This window comes from Grus americana, chromosome 1 (genome assembly GCF_028858705.1).
Source record: "Grus americana isolate bGruAme1 chromosome 1, bGruAme1.mat, whole genome shotgun sequence".
NCBI lineage: Eukaryota > Metazoa > Chordata > Aves > Gruiformes > Gruidae > Grus > Grus americana.
This window is the reverse complement of record NC_072852.1, coordinates 66,957,456-66,972,545: the sequence shown is the minus strand read 5'-3', so window position 1 is coordinate 66,972,545 and position 15,090 is coordinate 66,957,456. Positions and strand designations below refer to the sequence as shown.

At 36.7% G+C, this 15,090-nt stretch overlaps 1 protein-coding gene across 20 annotated transcripts in view; it reads left to right on the top strand.

Moving 5' to 3' along the window:
• The window catches only part of FGD4 (FYVE, RhoGEF and PH domain containing 4), a 114,503-nt gene extending 100,848 nt beyond the window's left edge, over window positions 1–13,655 (top strand). For all 20 annotated transcript variants that reach the window (XM_054830983.1, XM_054830991.1, XM_054831012.1 and 17 more), the window contains 6 exons: window positions 2,677–2,707; window positions 2,877–2,972; window positions 3,380–3,505; window positions 5,417–5,557; window positions 7,188–7,328; window positions 7,507–13,655. In XM_054830983.1, the coding sequence (XP_054686958.1) occupies window positions 2,677–2,707; window positions 2,877–2,972; window positions 3,380–3,505; window positions 5,417–5,557; window positions 7,188–7,328; window positions 7,507–7,764 (793 nt within the window). In that variant the 3' untranslated portion in view covers window positions 7,765–13,655. The remainder of the gene's footprint in view (window positions 1–2,676; window positions 2,708–2,876; window positions 2,973–3,379; window positions 3,506–5,416; window positions 5,558–7,187; window positions 7,329–7,506) is intronic.
• The last annotated feature ends 1,435 nt before the right edge of the window (window positions 13,656–15,090 follow it).

The window sequence follows — 15,090 nt, the reverse complement described above, 5'->3', positions numbered from 1 at the left end:
AAATACCCACACACATGAGTGGACTGATAGATTTGGAGTAAAATGCAATGGGCTTCATCTTAATCTAAGTGTCTTGAAAATAGCCTAGGCTGCCAAAACCATAAATTGTCAGTCTCAGAATCTCTTGGAATAGAAGATCCATCTACAATACACAGTGCATTGCCTAGCTTTGCAGAAATACCTAAGATAGCTGTGAATAGACTAGCTGGAAAATTGAAAGCAGCATACCTGACGCAAACACAGCCTGTCTGACATAAGCGTTTTGGGACACTGTGTTCATCTCTGGGCAGTGCTGCTGCCTCTGGTACCTGAGCCACCTTCGTACAAATGGGTCTGTTCACCTCAGGGCATGTCCACCCAGCAAAACTCTCCACCCTGGAGGGGATGTGTCCACAGAACATAGTTTTTCACAGTGGTAGATGGGCACCTGCTTTCCTCCATTCCTCAGGCCTGTGTCCAGTCTACTTGTTTTCCTCTGGTCCCAGGTATCAACCTCACCCTCGAAGGCAAGTTCTCCTTTTAGTTCTTGGGTCCTTTCCTCCAACTGCGCTCTTCTGACTGGCACTTTTCTGCTTTCCTTATTCGTCCTCATATCCTCCTCTTGCTGGGTTACCTTCCCATTGCTGCTTTTTCTATTGCTGAGGCTAAACTTCCCTGTCTAGCCTGCCCCACTTCAAATAAAGTAGGGTGCTCCACCTCTCCTTTTGGATCTGCTTAAAGACCCTATTCTTAGCAGTCAGGTTTTCATTGCAGAGGGGCAAGGATTAAATAAGCAGGAGGGTGTCCATGGTGGATACAGTTCTGTGTTGACACCATGTATTTGGGGACAAACCATAGCTTGCTAGCAAATGAGCTTGCAAGTTACTTTCCTTTATGGAAGAAAACCCCCTTGTAATATTTAATGAGAGTAACAGCAGTGAATATAGAAATATAACAGCATATAACAATTTACCTACACTATCATTGCATTTGAAATTAAATATATACTGTGAAAAATGACAGGAAAAAGCTTTCCGCTAAGCTCTGCAAGACTTTTTGGACATGTTTTTGGCTATCAATCACATCTACTATAAATTGCTGTATGACGTCTTGCTAAGTATTTGGCAAGTTGTTACACCATACGTCCATTTCAATGGTGAAAGATGGCATCTTACTGTACTGTTTATGAAGTACTTTTTAATTGGAAGAAAAATGCTGCAACAAAGTAAGTTTATTTTGTCAAATTTCCCAAATTATCAGTAATTAGAAGTTTATTGTGTTAGTTTATTTTAAGTGTGAGAAGAACATGTTTTGTTTTACAAATATTTTTTGAATGCATTAAATCTGTACAAAAAGTCCTTGATTCATGAGCTTGTATTAACAGCCTTATAATATTTAGTTTACCCTTGGGGTTTTCTTTACTAGTAGGCTTCTATTTATTTATTTTTCAGAATACTATCTGAGTACACTGTCAATCACTGGTTTTAAACAGCTGGTAGATTATTTCTTTGAGAGGTTGCTCATCTGGTACGACATTTTATAGCTCAGCTTTTGGTTTTTAATGTAAGCAGGTGGGGAGAATTATTTTGGCTGTTTAGACAGGTTCCTTCTACCTCATATGCAGATGGTAGTGGGAAGGGGAAACACTTGTTTAGGAGTCTGCTTGCTTAAAAGCTTGTACTAATGCTGTGAAACAACATGCGAGGAGCTATTTTTATGGAGATGATGTAAAACCTCTCTTCATAGCAATCCATAGATAAATAAAATTTTGCATGGCTGATATTGCATGGCTACAGAAGCGGTGTGGGTTTTTTTTTTCCACATCTTGATCCAAGGAGAAAGCCACTTTTGAGGAGCCAGATACACTGTGGTGCTAAGTCTCATCTTTCTGACGTAAAGTTTGCAGATAAACTCTATTTGTTACCAAGACTGGCCAGTAGTATCCAATAGTACTATTATTTGTGATATAAGACATTTTTCCAAAGATTTGAATGTCAAAGTTCTGCTGATACATTCTAAAGACAAAGCTGTCATACAAGATGAGAGTTGAATATGCTTCCTCTCTCTTCTCTGTCTTGTCTGTGTATCTCACCTGTACTTCCTGTCACCTGTATCTGCTCTAATGCATAAAGGAAATTTCTGCTGTTTGGTTTGTAATATTAAACCATGTTTTTTCCTTTTGTTTAATTGGATACTCTTCTTGCCACTGTAGTCAAGTTTAAGCAACGGCAACAAGAAAAAAGCATTAAGGAAATCGGTTGGGGAGGGAGGAAGATTTGAGAGATATACAAGAGAAATGTGTATTAGTAAGTGAACTTAGTAGTGCGTGAAATGAGAGGAGAAAAAAAAACCACCTACACTTTGCATTGTCCTCTTTTCCTCTCTATCCCATTCTCAAACAACAACAAAAAAGAATCTAACAATGCAAATATTACTGCTTTTAAATGCATTTACATTTATCTTTCATCTTGAATTCACTGCTTATTGGTTGCAAACTTGTGAAGCCTGAAGTCATGCTTTTGTTTTCTGTTTTGGTTTGTGGTGGGTTTTTTTAAGTTGGACAGTTAACAATTAGTATTGTTTAAATTTAAATTCCTGAGAACTGCTTCAGAAGCTTGGCTTTTGCAAGAAGTTGTTGAAAGTGAGATAATGTTTCTTGAACTAGTTTTGGACTAATGTGTCAAATATTTCTTTTAGTTCTGAACAAGATAAGGAAGAATGGATAAAGGTAAATTAATCTACATTCTTTATTTTCTAAACACTTCACTGAAGCAATCAAAAAAGTAGTAGTCATATTTTCTGGCTGTAGCTTCCCTCTGCTAATCAATAACTGATCAGAATGCAGACAGTCATTTTAAATGTAATATGTTTGAGGAATTTCTCCTTTGCTTCTTTAGGCCCTTCAGAATACTATAGAAGCTTTTCAGCAGAGGAATGAAACTTTCAGACACGCTATTGCTAAAGAATATGAAGACATGCCTGTTGAGGTTTCTGTAAGTTGCTGTTACTCCTTTGTTACCTCCTTAGTACCCACTTGGTTCTTCAGTAACTGGAAAAAGTCTGGCAGAAACTTTGTTTTCAAGCTCATCACTCTTATAGCAGAGGAATTACAAAGTAGTCATCTTGTTGGTAATTGTTTTTCTTCATAATGCCAAATCTCATAAACAAGCCTCTTTTTTTCTTGAAACACGTAACAGAGTACCCTTTCAGTACATGATGCGTAATGATTTTTGACTGGGTTCTTTGTTATTTCTTGTATAGATTTCAAAATGCATCTTGAGCTGTGTTTTGCCATTTCCTTTCCAGAGGAAGAGAATAATTATTTTCTCTATTTAAAATACTGCACAACTTTTTATACTGGCTTTTTGTATTCTCCCATCCTCCCCTTGCCCCCCTTCAGAATGCTGAGCTTGGGAAGAGAGCACCAAGGTGGATACGAGACAATGAAGTAACCATGTGCATGAAATGCAAGGAGCCCTTTAATGCACTGACCAGGAGAAGGCACCACTGCCGAGCCTGTGGACACGTAAGTGCAAACCCCTAGCTGCTGAGGCTGGGGAGCAGGCTTGGGAATGGGTCTAACCGCCTGCTTGACTTCTGGTGGCGGCTTGTTACGCTGCAGAGTTTTTGTTGCTGCGCTTGTAGCTGAAAGGAGAAGCTATTTATAGCATACCACAAAGGATCCTCTGTCCGCTTTAGCTGGCATGGTAAATTTGGAAGTGATTTGGAGCAGTGGAAGATGCGCATTTGTGTAAAATGTCCCAAGCCCCTGGCCATACTACACTGTTACTTCTGAGTGGCCTCCACTGATCTCAACAGTTTCAAGACCATATTAAACTGGCATAAGCCAGCGTTATCCCTGGCAGCGCTGGCTGCCTCCTCTTCCCATCCTGCTACCTCCTCTCTCCTCTTTGCATGGAGATCATGAAGCCCTGCGGTTTTTCACGGGGTTAACTCAGAGCTGTTCCCAGCTGGGTTCAGTGAGTAACTGTGTGAGCATGCACGAAGCATCAGGGAAGGAGAGCAGGTTAGGATGGGGAGGTAGTATTGCTGCTGCTTTCCACGTGTTGTGCTGTGGTAACATAGGCCGCTTTAAAGCAAGCATAAAATAGTGGTATGACTTGGGAGTTTTCAGAAGTTAACAAAAGAAGAGCAAACATATTGTGGTTTCTTTTCTTGCCATCCAGCAGCTATGTGTTTCTCCAGCAGATGGTAGTGCAAGCCTAGGTTTAATATTTGTCTTACAGGTTACCTTGTATGGCTTCTTTCTAATGTTTTTATGTGGTATGACGGCTTACTGCATTCACAATGCTGCTTTTGTGCTTTGCGGGACACTAGAGACTTTTTCAGAAGCTCTGAATTATTGATCATACAGTTATCACCTGGGATTTTTTTCCAGATCATTCTGTCTTAAAACTCCTCCATTAATCTTAAGATCACCCCCTTCCTTTTCTCCCTCCCTTTTGTTCAGACTCCTAACTACTTCCCTCTATTGTAGTTCTATCACATCCCCTTCCACTTCAATTTTAAAATGTGTTTTTTTATGGGAATTAATTTGGGTCAGTGATAGTGTTTTTCCAGCAGTGACTAATTGGGAATACTTAACTAGTATTCTCTAGAGATACTAGTTGAAGGTAGTGATCTAGATTAGTACTGCAGAGTCCTGGTCCACAACAAAATTTTGTTCAGGTGTTTGAGTGCTGCAAGTCCATTTGCCTACCTTTCCTTCTTGAAATAACTGCACTCACACCTTTTATGCAGCGCATCTCTTCCCCTGAAAGATCATTTCTGTGGAAAAATATTTCTAATGAAAGAACTTCTCTCAGATCTTCTTGCATTTCAGTTTTCTCTATATATTTTGTGAAAAGACAAAAGACAGTGAGACATTGGCTTATGTATTCTGTGTACTCATGAATAGATTCTGAAACTGTAAATTTAATATTTCTTAGGTTAAAAAATAACCATTTCTGATTTTTATTCATTTTTTTAATCATTAAGAGGGCATCTTAGTTGTACATTTCTGAGGTTATGTAGAAAACAAAATGCTAAGTCTATCTTTTCAGGTTGCTGTCCAAAGAAACTGGGGGATTTTCTTCCTGCAGCATAGTTTGTGCTATATTCTGATTCTATTCTTAACTTTAACCTACAGATATAATTGAAAGCCTAATGTGACATTATACAAAGTACAAAGTTCCCACCAGGTAAACAGTAAAAAGCACTTCTAGTTAAGAAGCGGTGGAACAAATTTAGAAAAGTCATCATTTTCAATTAAGTTACCATTGACATAACAGCATAATAAAGCAATTATCTTTCTTGTTCTTTAAACAAAATATTACTGATTAGACATAACAATATTAATTTTAAATTAAATTCTGTTTCCCTAAAGTTTTATAAATACTTAAATTTTATATGTTTGCTTATCTTTTTTGTTTCTAAGGTGGTTTGCTGGAAATGTTCTGATTATAAGGCACATCTCGAATATGATGGTAATAAATTGAACAAAGTCTGTAAGGACTGCTATCATGTTATAACTGGTTGTACAGACAGTGAAGAAAAGAAGAAGAAAGGCATCTTGGAGGTATGTCATTTAAAAATTCTATAGGTACATAGTTGGAAACAGTTTCGGCTCATCAGTAGGTGAAAAATGGCAGCCTTCTTGCAAGGTTATTTTCTGCTTGAGAAATAAGTAGTATGTGGGCCAAACTCATCTCACCCAATAGATTTTGGTTTTCACCATTCATCTTTTACAATACTACTTTGTTTCTTACCATGTTTTTTAAAGGGGGAATTATGAACCTTAGCTTGTTTGCTTCTTTCCAGTTACATCAGCTACTGTGATAAAACGTTACCTTTCCTTATAAATCTTCAGTTTTCTTCTGCACTTAAGCTGTCGTAGTGACAAAACCCACTGCTACTACAATGATTCTTGAAAACATGTACCCAAACTGACAGAACTGGGGATGGAGGGAAGGGGAATGGGGGAGAATTTTGCTCTTCAGAGCCTGAGTAGTTAGATACCATTTTGACCAGTGTATACAGCGTACCTTTAAGCCATCAAGTTGCTCTCAGCTTTTGCCATCTAAAACTTCAAGGTCTCAATCAAACAAAAGACTTCCGTTTCTCTTAAGATCGGGGGAGAAATAGGCATCTTACAATTGTAATTAACCTTCACATTTCTTAAATCCCCCTTTACAGGCCCTTTTAAAATGTTTGACGTACACTGGAGAAATACCATCCTAACTTTGTCAAGACCTATATTTATCTTGGGATGTAGTAGAGAAAGGATTGACCCTTGAGCTAAATACCAACAGAAAAAGAAGGCAAAAATAAGATACAGATTGTAATTCCACATACGGTTTGTAAGCCCTGTTGGCTTGACTACACTGTCTTAAATGAGAGAGAGTAAGGAGCACAGGACTCCACTAGCTTACCCTATAGTCAAGAGACTGCTGTTTCTTGGCGTGATGGCTTTTTTAAGGTAGCCGAAGGAGCTACAGAGTCTCTTAGAAATGTCCATCTTCATGCTGGATCTCATGACAACGGAGTTGTTGGTACCATGTTGCAGCATCCAGACAGCATCGCTATTGGGGGAGGAGAAAAATGGATGCAAGGAAATATTAACAACCATTTTGTGTTCTTTCTGTTCTTCTCAGGATCACTATTTAACCCAAGTAGCATGTTGCTCTGTCTTCAGATTTTAAGCAGTTCACCTAATCTTTTCTCTAGGATTAGCGCTTGCATTCTTATGTCATTCCTAGAAACGTGTTTGCGTCTGATGCTGTCATAATATTTTGACTGCCACAATAGAGTAGTCCTCATATTGGATAGTTAGTAGCACTTGCATGCCTAACATGATATTATCTTAGAAACAGGACACTGTTGTAGATACTGTGATACAAAGAAAGGCTAGCTGTGGTGGCAAAATGAGATTGAGAGTGATGTAGCAGTGTATAATCCAAAATTACTGATGAAAGAAGGAACAGATTACACATGTGATGAGGGAGGACACATGGTGATTCTATGTACGCATCATATAAATATTCTCCATATATCCAGTCCTTAACTTGGGTATTTGCTCAAACTGTTTTGCAGATGTTGTCTAACATTTGCTCTGAATGGTGATGTATTTCAGCTTTTCTGTTCTGTGTGGGTTTAGTCCTTATTTAAGAGCGATTATTTTCCTTGTTATGCTTTATACTGTCTCCTAGATTGAATCTGCAGAAGTCTCTGGAAATAGTGTCATATGTAGCTTTCTTCAGTACATGGAAAAATCAAAGCCCTGGCAGAAAGCATGGTGTGTTATACCTAAACAGGAAGCTCTTGTGCTGTACATGTATGGTGCTCCACAGGTATGTACAGAGAAAATGGAAAAGGTTTTAGTAATTCTTGTCACTGATGTCTGAGGAAGAGAAGTCAGTATACTTGGGAATGGAGGAAAGATCCAAGTGTTTTTACCAACCTGTATAGTAAACGAGAGGTAGTGGGCAGGTTAGTTGCTGTTCTTAATTAAGAATTTCTCCTTCTTAGGACGTTAAAGCCTTGGCTACGATTCCACTTCTGGGCTATACAGTAGATGACACTCCAAGAAGTGCTGACCTCCCGCACAGCTTCAAACTGACCCAGTCTAAGTCTGTGCACAGCTTTGCTGCGGACAATGAGGAACTAAAACAGAAATGGCTAAAAGTCATCCATTTAGCTGTCAAAGGTGAGACGCCAGAATGTCAAAATGAACTGCAAATGAATTTAGAAGAGCAACCTGAATCTTCTAAAACATCTGAATGCTGAAGCTCAAGAACACATGGTATTTTTAAAAGATTTCAATTGAATTTGGGGTTAACCTTTGTGTTAACCTTTTTTTGCTCAATCAAGGAAAAAAAAAAACAACAAACAAAAAAAAGAAACTTCTTACTACCGTACACATCTTAGCACTTTATGTTTGGGAAAAATTCTGGTCTTTCTAGGGATCTTTTTCTTATATTTATGTTCTGTCAATAAAAGTGATGTACAGGTCCATTTCAGAGACTTTTTAAAAAAATGTGAATGCTATTAAAAATACTTACTAACTTTACTGTACTACTTGTTTGTTGTGATGCAATTTTTTTTTTTTGAAAATTCAGTTGCTCTTCAGTTAGCGTTTGCTACTTTCATTAAGTATGCAAATATTGAAGCTTCCTACTTACATGTTAGGACTTGCAACAGGATAAAAGATATACCTCCACATTGCCAAAATAGATCTGTAGTTAAATATGCAGGGACAGTTTGGTTTAATGTATGTAGCTTATAGATTGAAATCCACAGATCTGTACATATGTTGTATTCACTTGTCTCTTTTTAATTAATGCAGATTGCTTTCAAAGGTATATTGGCTTTTAAAGTTTCACTTTACCAAGGAAACAATCTAATGATTTTCAATCTAGAAATGATTACCTAAAATATGAGAAAACAATATATAATATATGTACAGTATTAAAAATGTACAATACTTGATTTTTGCTTTGATTTCATGATATTGGGTTCCTATTACTGAATAATTTATTGAAAAAGCATGTTTTCTATTTGAAATTAAACATGGTCCTAAATTAACAAATACTGTTCAGTGATTTGTTTTAATAGCTGACATTTAACGATCTTGACATTTTTATGCATTAAAAAAATAGCAGTAATGTAAGTGGCATGCAATGGACAAATAAGTTCCAGTTGTGTTTAAAAGAATAGTCGCTTTTCTTCAGTGTCCTATCACTGTTACCTTTAAAGAGTACAGTAGTTCACTACTAAAATGCAGTATGTGGTTTGGAAAAGCAAGAGATTCTAGTAACTTTCTGGGAACATGTATTTTTGCTATTACGGTTATTGGGACAAAACATTTTGAACTTAAATCTTTTAATTTTTTGCAGAAGATTAGATACTGTAATACTTATTTATGACAACATTCTTCAAGGATTATTGTTGTAAAGTGGAGCCTACTTTACATGAATCTCGTATAAGGTCTGAGCCTGCAATTCTCATGTTGCATTAACTGACATTATTTGCATTCTGCTTGTGGGAATATCGACTTGTTGGCTCTACAGCATTCAGTCCCTTATGAACTTCTATTCCTAATAGGGTATTTATTCTTAGAGGCAAACAACCTCCCTAAAAATTTGACTGTAACATCCTTGGATGAAAGATGACAAATTCAGAGGTAGCTATTGACTATCAAGTAGACAATTAAAATAATTAAAAAATTTTCTGAGCCCTCAAAGGAAGGAAAATATGTAACTTCTGCAATCAACTTGTCATAAGAACATTCAGGAGTCTTGCTTCTAAATATAACTGCAAACTGTATTTTAAATCACGTCAAGCTGAAGAGCTCAGGTTCAAGTCCAGTTTTGTTAGTAACATGAGGGCAGATTTAAATTGTCACTTTTTTATGAGATTTCCAGACAGAGTATTCACTGAACTCCCACTTTACTCTTTTTGTGACACTATAGAGGAAAAAATAGTTATTTTGCATTTAACAAAGGATTGTTAAAGTAACCTCTGTTTTTAGTGTCAAGCGTACATGAGTACACAGTGTCTATCACTCTTTGGTATGAAGAACGTTGTGCAAATTAACGTTAGTGGGCTGGATTTTGCTCTTATCTGCACAAATCCAAAATATACCATGGCCTTTAGACTTCAAAGCTTTAAACTAGTGTTAGTAATTATCAGGACATGGCATTGTAGAGTACTAACTCTGCAACTGACTTTGTGCATGTCAGTTCTGAATTATTCCTCGGGTGCTCCCTGTGTCCAGATTATTCTGCATGTAACCCTAGTGTTACTTTTATCTGATGTGCAAGCTTTTCTGTAATTCTCTAAGGGATTTTAAGTTATTTCTTCTGGCAGCTGTATTTACTTATGGGCCTGTTTTGATTCACATTGGTGAGTACCATCAAATCTTTGCCTGAGTTGTCCCTAGCTAGTAAGTGTCGTCTTGTGTATGCCTTGGTGAGGGATGGGGAACATTCAGGTAAGCAAGAACAACTCTCCGTGGCTCACTCTCTTTCATGGTCATCTCCTGAAAGTGGGTATCTTCTAAAATAGTCTCAAGTGCAATTGTGGGATCTGGAGGATCGTCTTACTGCATCCTCACGTATAAAAACATTGTTTCCCGTGTTCAAGTTGTTGAGTGTAAGGGGAAAAGTTGACTTAAAGGAGTCCCCAGATAAGATTGACTGAGCTATACTGAAAATAATACGATGGTATGATTGTAATCATGTAGTACATTCTGTTTTCTAAGCTCCTGCAAACTTAATTCTGAGCCAAGCAGGAAGATCTACTCCAGCTAAATGATTAGGGAAATGATTAGAAACAGCAATTTCTGGGCTGCCTTATTGTTATAGTGGTATTGAGTAGCTGAAGCTGCTTGAATGGTTTCAGCATCTCCCAGATGAAGCCCTGCATTTGGGCATAAACAATTTGAAATGAAGTTAGCACTGAGAGTTATTTATTTGAATGTTAGCCTCATGTTTGCTCTCAGCCATCGAAGTTTATATAGCCTGGGATATTTTATTTACGTTAGTGAATCCTATTTCATGTTCTCATAATCACTTGCTTGGTCCAAATTGTTCTCTTTGGAGTCAGAATGTATTGGCACTTAAATGTATGGTTCTGCGTGTATTTTGTAGGAAAAGTACATACCACCATTATTAAAGGAGACGAGAAGATGAAGTTGCTTCTAGATTAAACTACCCTAACTGTTTTACTCCATTCTCTACAGACAAGCTCCCCTACAGCATCCAAAACTTTAACTTTAAATTGTAAATTATGACTGCACAGAAACAAATTCAAAGTAGTAACTGCTCTGACTTAAGTATCATGACCAAAGCAGTCAAATTAAAACCATAATTCTAACAAGGTATAGACTGTTCCCATTTCAGCTGTTAAATTCTTAAAAAAAAAAAAAGGCATTAAATGTATTAGCATAAAGCTGTGTGTGTAAGGAATAAACTGTAGCTGAGCATTCATAATACATGAATGTAGGTAAATGGCTCTGCTGAATTATTTAAGCTTTGTGATTCTTGTGTTCGAGAAATGCTTGTTTTTCACTTTAAAAGTGATCAGTCTTCTGTGCAATTTAAAGCAGATCAAAAGTTATTTTGTGCAGTTTTTATCTGTTCAACCAGAACAATGGCTTGATTTTATCATTGGAACCTATTAATATATTTTAATGGGAACCTATTAATATATTTTTCAAAATTACTTAATATTTTCCCCCTATCATGGAAAAATAGTGTATCATGACATCTGCATTTCTGCACTACTCTTCTAGATCCTCTAAAAATTGTTCTCTGGTATCAGGTACTCCTGCTTGGTTGAAGAGCTGCTGTAAAATGTATAGCATCTAATATTTTCAAATCCCTTTACACTGAGTAGTTTATTCCAAAATGTATTTAATTTTTATGTGCAAAATAGATATTGAGAATACAAAACATTCTCTTCTATTTGGAGTAGAATATTAAACCACTTTAAACCCATGTAATATATAGTGGCAGCTTTTTATGTAAAACCATCTCAAAGTGCTTTATAAATCTCCTCTAAGATTCTAAATCTCTCTCATAGAAAAGAGGATTTTTATTCTTCATATTTTTAAATTATGGATGAAGCCAAGGCACTGATTAAATGTAGAATAAATACACTACCACCTGAGTAAATTTTAGATGAGGTTTTAGAAGTATGCTCTAAAGAGTTCCAAGTGGAGTCAGGAGGAAAAAATATAATATATATGTATATATAAAAAGAAGTGGGAAAGATGTGGAAACACTTGATGGGTTCTCTGGGTTTTGTTGTGATTGGGTTTTTTTGTGTGGTGGTTTTTTTGGGTTTTTTTAACCTACATCACCACATCGTTAGCATAAAAACTGGTCAGCTTTTAATTTCAAGACAAGATTCAATAAAATTAACAGAGGGTGGTGGTTCCCTATACTGAAGGAAAGGCTTTCAGGAAAGAAATAAACATTCCATGTAGAAATAATTCTAAGCAATAAAAAAGGAACTTCCTCTGTAAATCTATTTAGAGATCTTTAGCTGGTGTAAACTAGCATAGACCTGTGGAGCTATTATACCTTCCGTGATTCAAATTCATGTAGAATCTGCCTTACATTATATAAAGACACCTGTGGAAAATCAAGATTTCACCAGTTTGAGAGCCACTGACTTACTATGTCTCATCTGGAATTGCAGTGCTCGGTTGAACTTCAGATAGGTTTCAGCTGGAGATAATTGATGTAGAGGTGAATGTAAACAGCTGGAAAAATATATCCAAAAATAAATGATTGGAGAAGAGCAACACATTTGTGGCAGAATTGACTATCCTTAAGATAAATCTGTTGGTGAAATGGGCATCATTCTTAGTCCTCTGTGGTGTACTGTTATTTGAAATCTGAAATTAAATATATGGAGTTACCTTTTTTTTTCCTCCAGTCTGTGGCCCTATTGGTATGAGGAATTTACCTAGCTGGCTCTGACCAAGGGACTGTAGTGAAGAGTGTTCCTTGGATAGAAGTTTTAATCTGCTAGTCAGATTGTTTCCTAAATCCCTTAACAGAACACAACATTAACTTAATGATTGTATATGTGTGTATATATACACATATGCATATGTATATGTGTGTATATGTATATATGTGTATTTATATATTTGAGACTATTATTCAGATGACCTGTTTTCAAGCAGTATTTTACAATCAAAAAATACACTGTGCTGCATTCAAAATATAATGTATATTGACTGTGTTGAGTATGCTTTCTGGAAGAAAAAAATCAACAGAAGTAGATCTACTTTTGTGGCATGTTTACTATTTCAGCCTAATTTAAGCCCCCCCACAATCATGCTAAATTCAGTAAGGTGTTCAATCTGCTTCCTTTAAAACCTCGTAATTAAATTTCTTCTCAGACTCAACTATGGCATTTGGCTTTCACCCCTTCCTCTTCCTCGCACAAGTAAATGTGGAATGTGTTTTTTTTTCTTCAAGCAGATTTCTTTGAATAAAACATGTTTTCAGCCACTGCATACACCTGCTTCAGTGTATAGTTCATCCTTTTAGATTCATTAACTATTTATGGTGAAAACATTCAGAAAAGGGGGGAACTGTGTCCAAAGCATTTTTGCATGTATGTGCCCTAGTATTTTTAAGAAAGAAGCCAAATTTGTTGCATATAGGGAAGAGTTTGCAATAGAAGTATTGGGGTTTTCTTTTTATTAGCATGTTCTTTATTCTGCAGCCCTCAAGGTAGATTAATGCATTAATTTTAGTGGGAGCTAGATCAGCTGTAATGTTTGACATCAGAATTATAGGCTATACATGTTTTATTCCCCTTCATTATGGAAACATTTCTGGTTTTAATTGAGAAAATTTTTTACAAAAATACTAATATTTGGAAGAGGTGTAAAATTGTTCTGGTTTTGCAATAAAGTGACGAATCTTAAAGTGAAATATAAATGCCATTGTAAGTTGTGCAAATGTAAGTGGTCATTTTTATGGTCAAGAAATATATGAATGTAAAAAATTTGCAGATATTGTATATATTTTCTGTAATATATGTATATTTGGTCATAAGGTGGGTGGAGAATTGTAAAAATTAAGCACTTTAATTCCTGTTGAGTACTCAAAAAGAAATTTGTATCCTGTACAATAAAGGCATCATTAAATAAGTATTGCTGGTTGACTTTTTTTTTTGGTCCACCTAGTGTTTACTTTGCTGATGACATCTTTAAACGGCGTTTCCGGTTGTATGTGTGACTATAAGGACCCATCTGTTTTGGAACACTGGTATCTAATTTGCTGAAGCGCTGGCTACTCACAAGTACTGCTAAGCTGGTGGAAGATAAATTCTGAATATATAAAGGGCTATATATAATAGCTTGGGAAGATAAAAGATGTGGTGTCTGCAGTCCTTCATGGTTTAGATCCAGATTTCTATCATGGGAATAATAATGTTCTCTCATGTGACCGGGACGTTATGAGAGTACTTTACGGGCTTCTGCATCGCCACCCCCATAGAAACGTGCAGAAAGGAAGGAACGTGTTCAGTGTAGCCCCACAGCCTTCTCACTATTACTCGGGCACTGCTCTGAAGAAAAGGACAAAACAAAACATTAGGCAGCTGCTTGTGTGCACTGAATTGAAGTGGTGCTGTGAAGCAGAAATGATCAGGTAATTAGCTGGATCATGATCCTAAGCATAGGCAACTTTGCTTCTTCAAATGCATTCGCTAAGCCGCACATTCAGTTTATGGAAGTGCCACTTAAACTACAGCTACTCTTTTCAAAGTATCGTTTAAGAGACAGAACCATCTGCAGTTGCCTCCAATTTCCATCATCTGTACACAGTAAACCTGGTTTGATTGTATCTGATTTATTCTTGGTATTCTTCTGCAGGTGGGCACAACATTGCAGAAAAGACTGGCCCCAAAATATAGAGAGGAAAATTTACTTTAGTACTTGTTAGTTCCTGTCTGGAAGGAGTTGAGTACAAGAATTTTGTTTAGTTAGTTTCTACTTCTCCTTGCAAACACAGTAAACAAATCAGTATTTTAAATAAGTACTGACGAACCACAGGAGGTAATGCTTCCCTCTTCATTTACATAATTTTTTGCGCCAATTTTTCTGATTATTTTTTCCCCTGTGATTAACTCTTCCAAACCCATTATTTTCCTCATTAAACACAATGAAATGCCTTCTACATGGAGACAAAAATAACAGAATTTACCCTAAAATGTGCTTTAATAACAAAGCACAATTATAAAATTAAAACCACAGGAAACCCGTAATCACAGCTCTTACTTAATTCCTTTATATCAGGAGGTTTAATAAGCTATTTGGTAGCCAATTGTCCAGAAGCCCATCGAGTACAGGGTTGGTAAGTAAGCAGTAGGCGTTGTCTCCTCTGGCCTTCCCTAACAGCCTGACTAATATGGTGTCATTACCATGGAATTTTTCTTGGCATTGTGTGAGCTTCCTGACATGAGTGAAAAGGACATGCCTGCCTTGGTAAACACAATACTTGGAGCTTGTTTGCTTTAAAGAAATTGCTCTGGAGGGTCCTGTGGTGTCTCCAATGACAAGAGGAGGAATCCCTACGAGCGTGA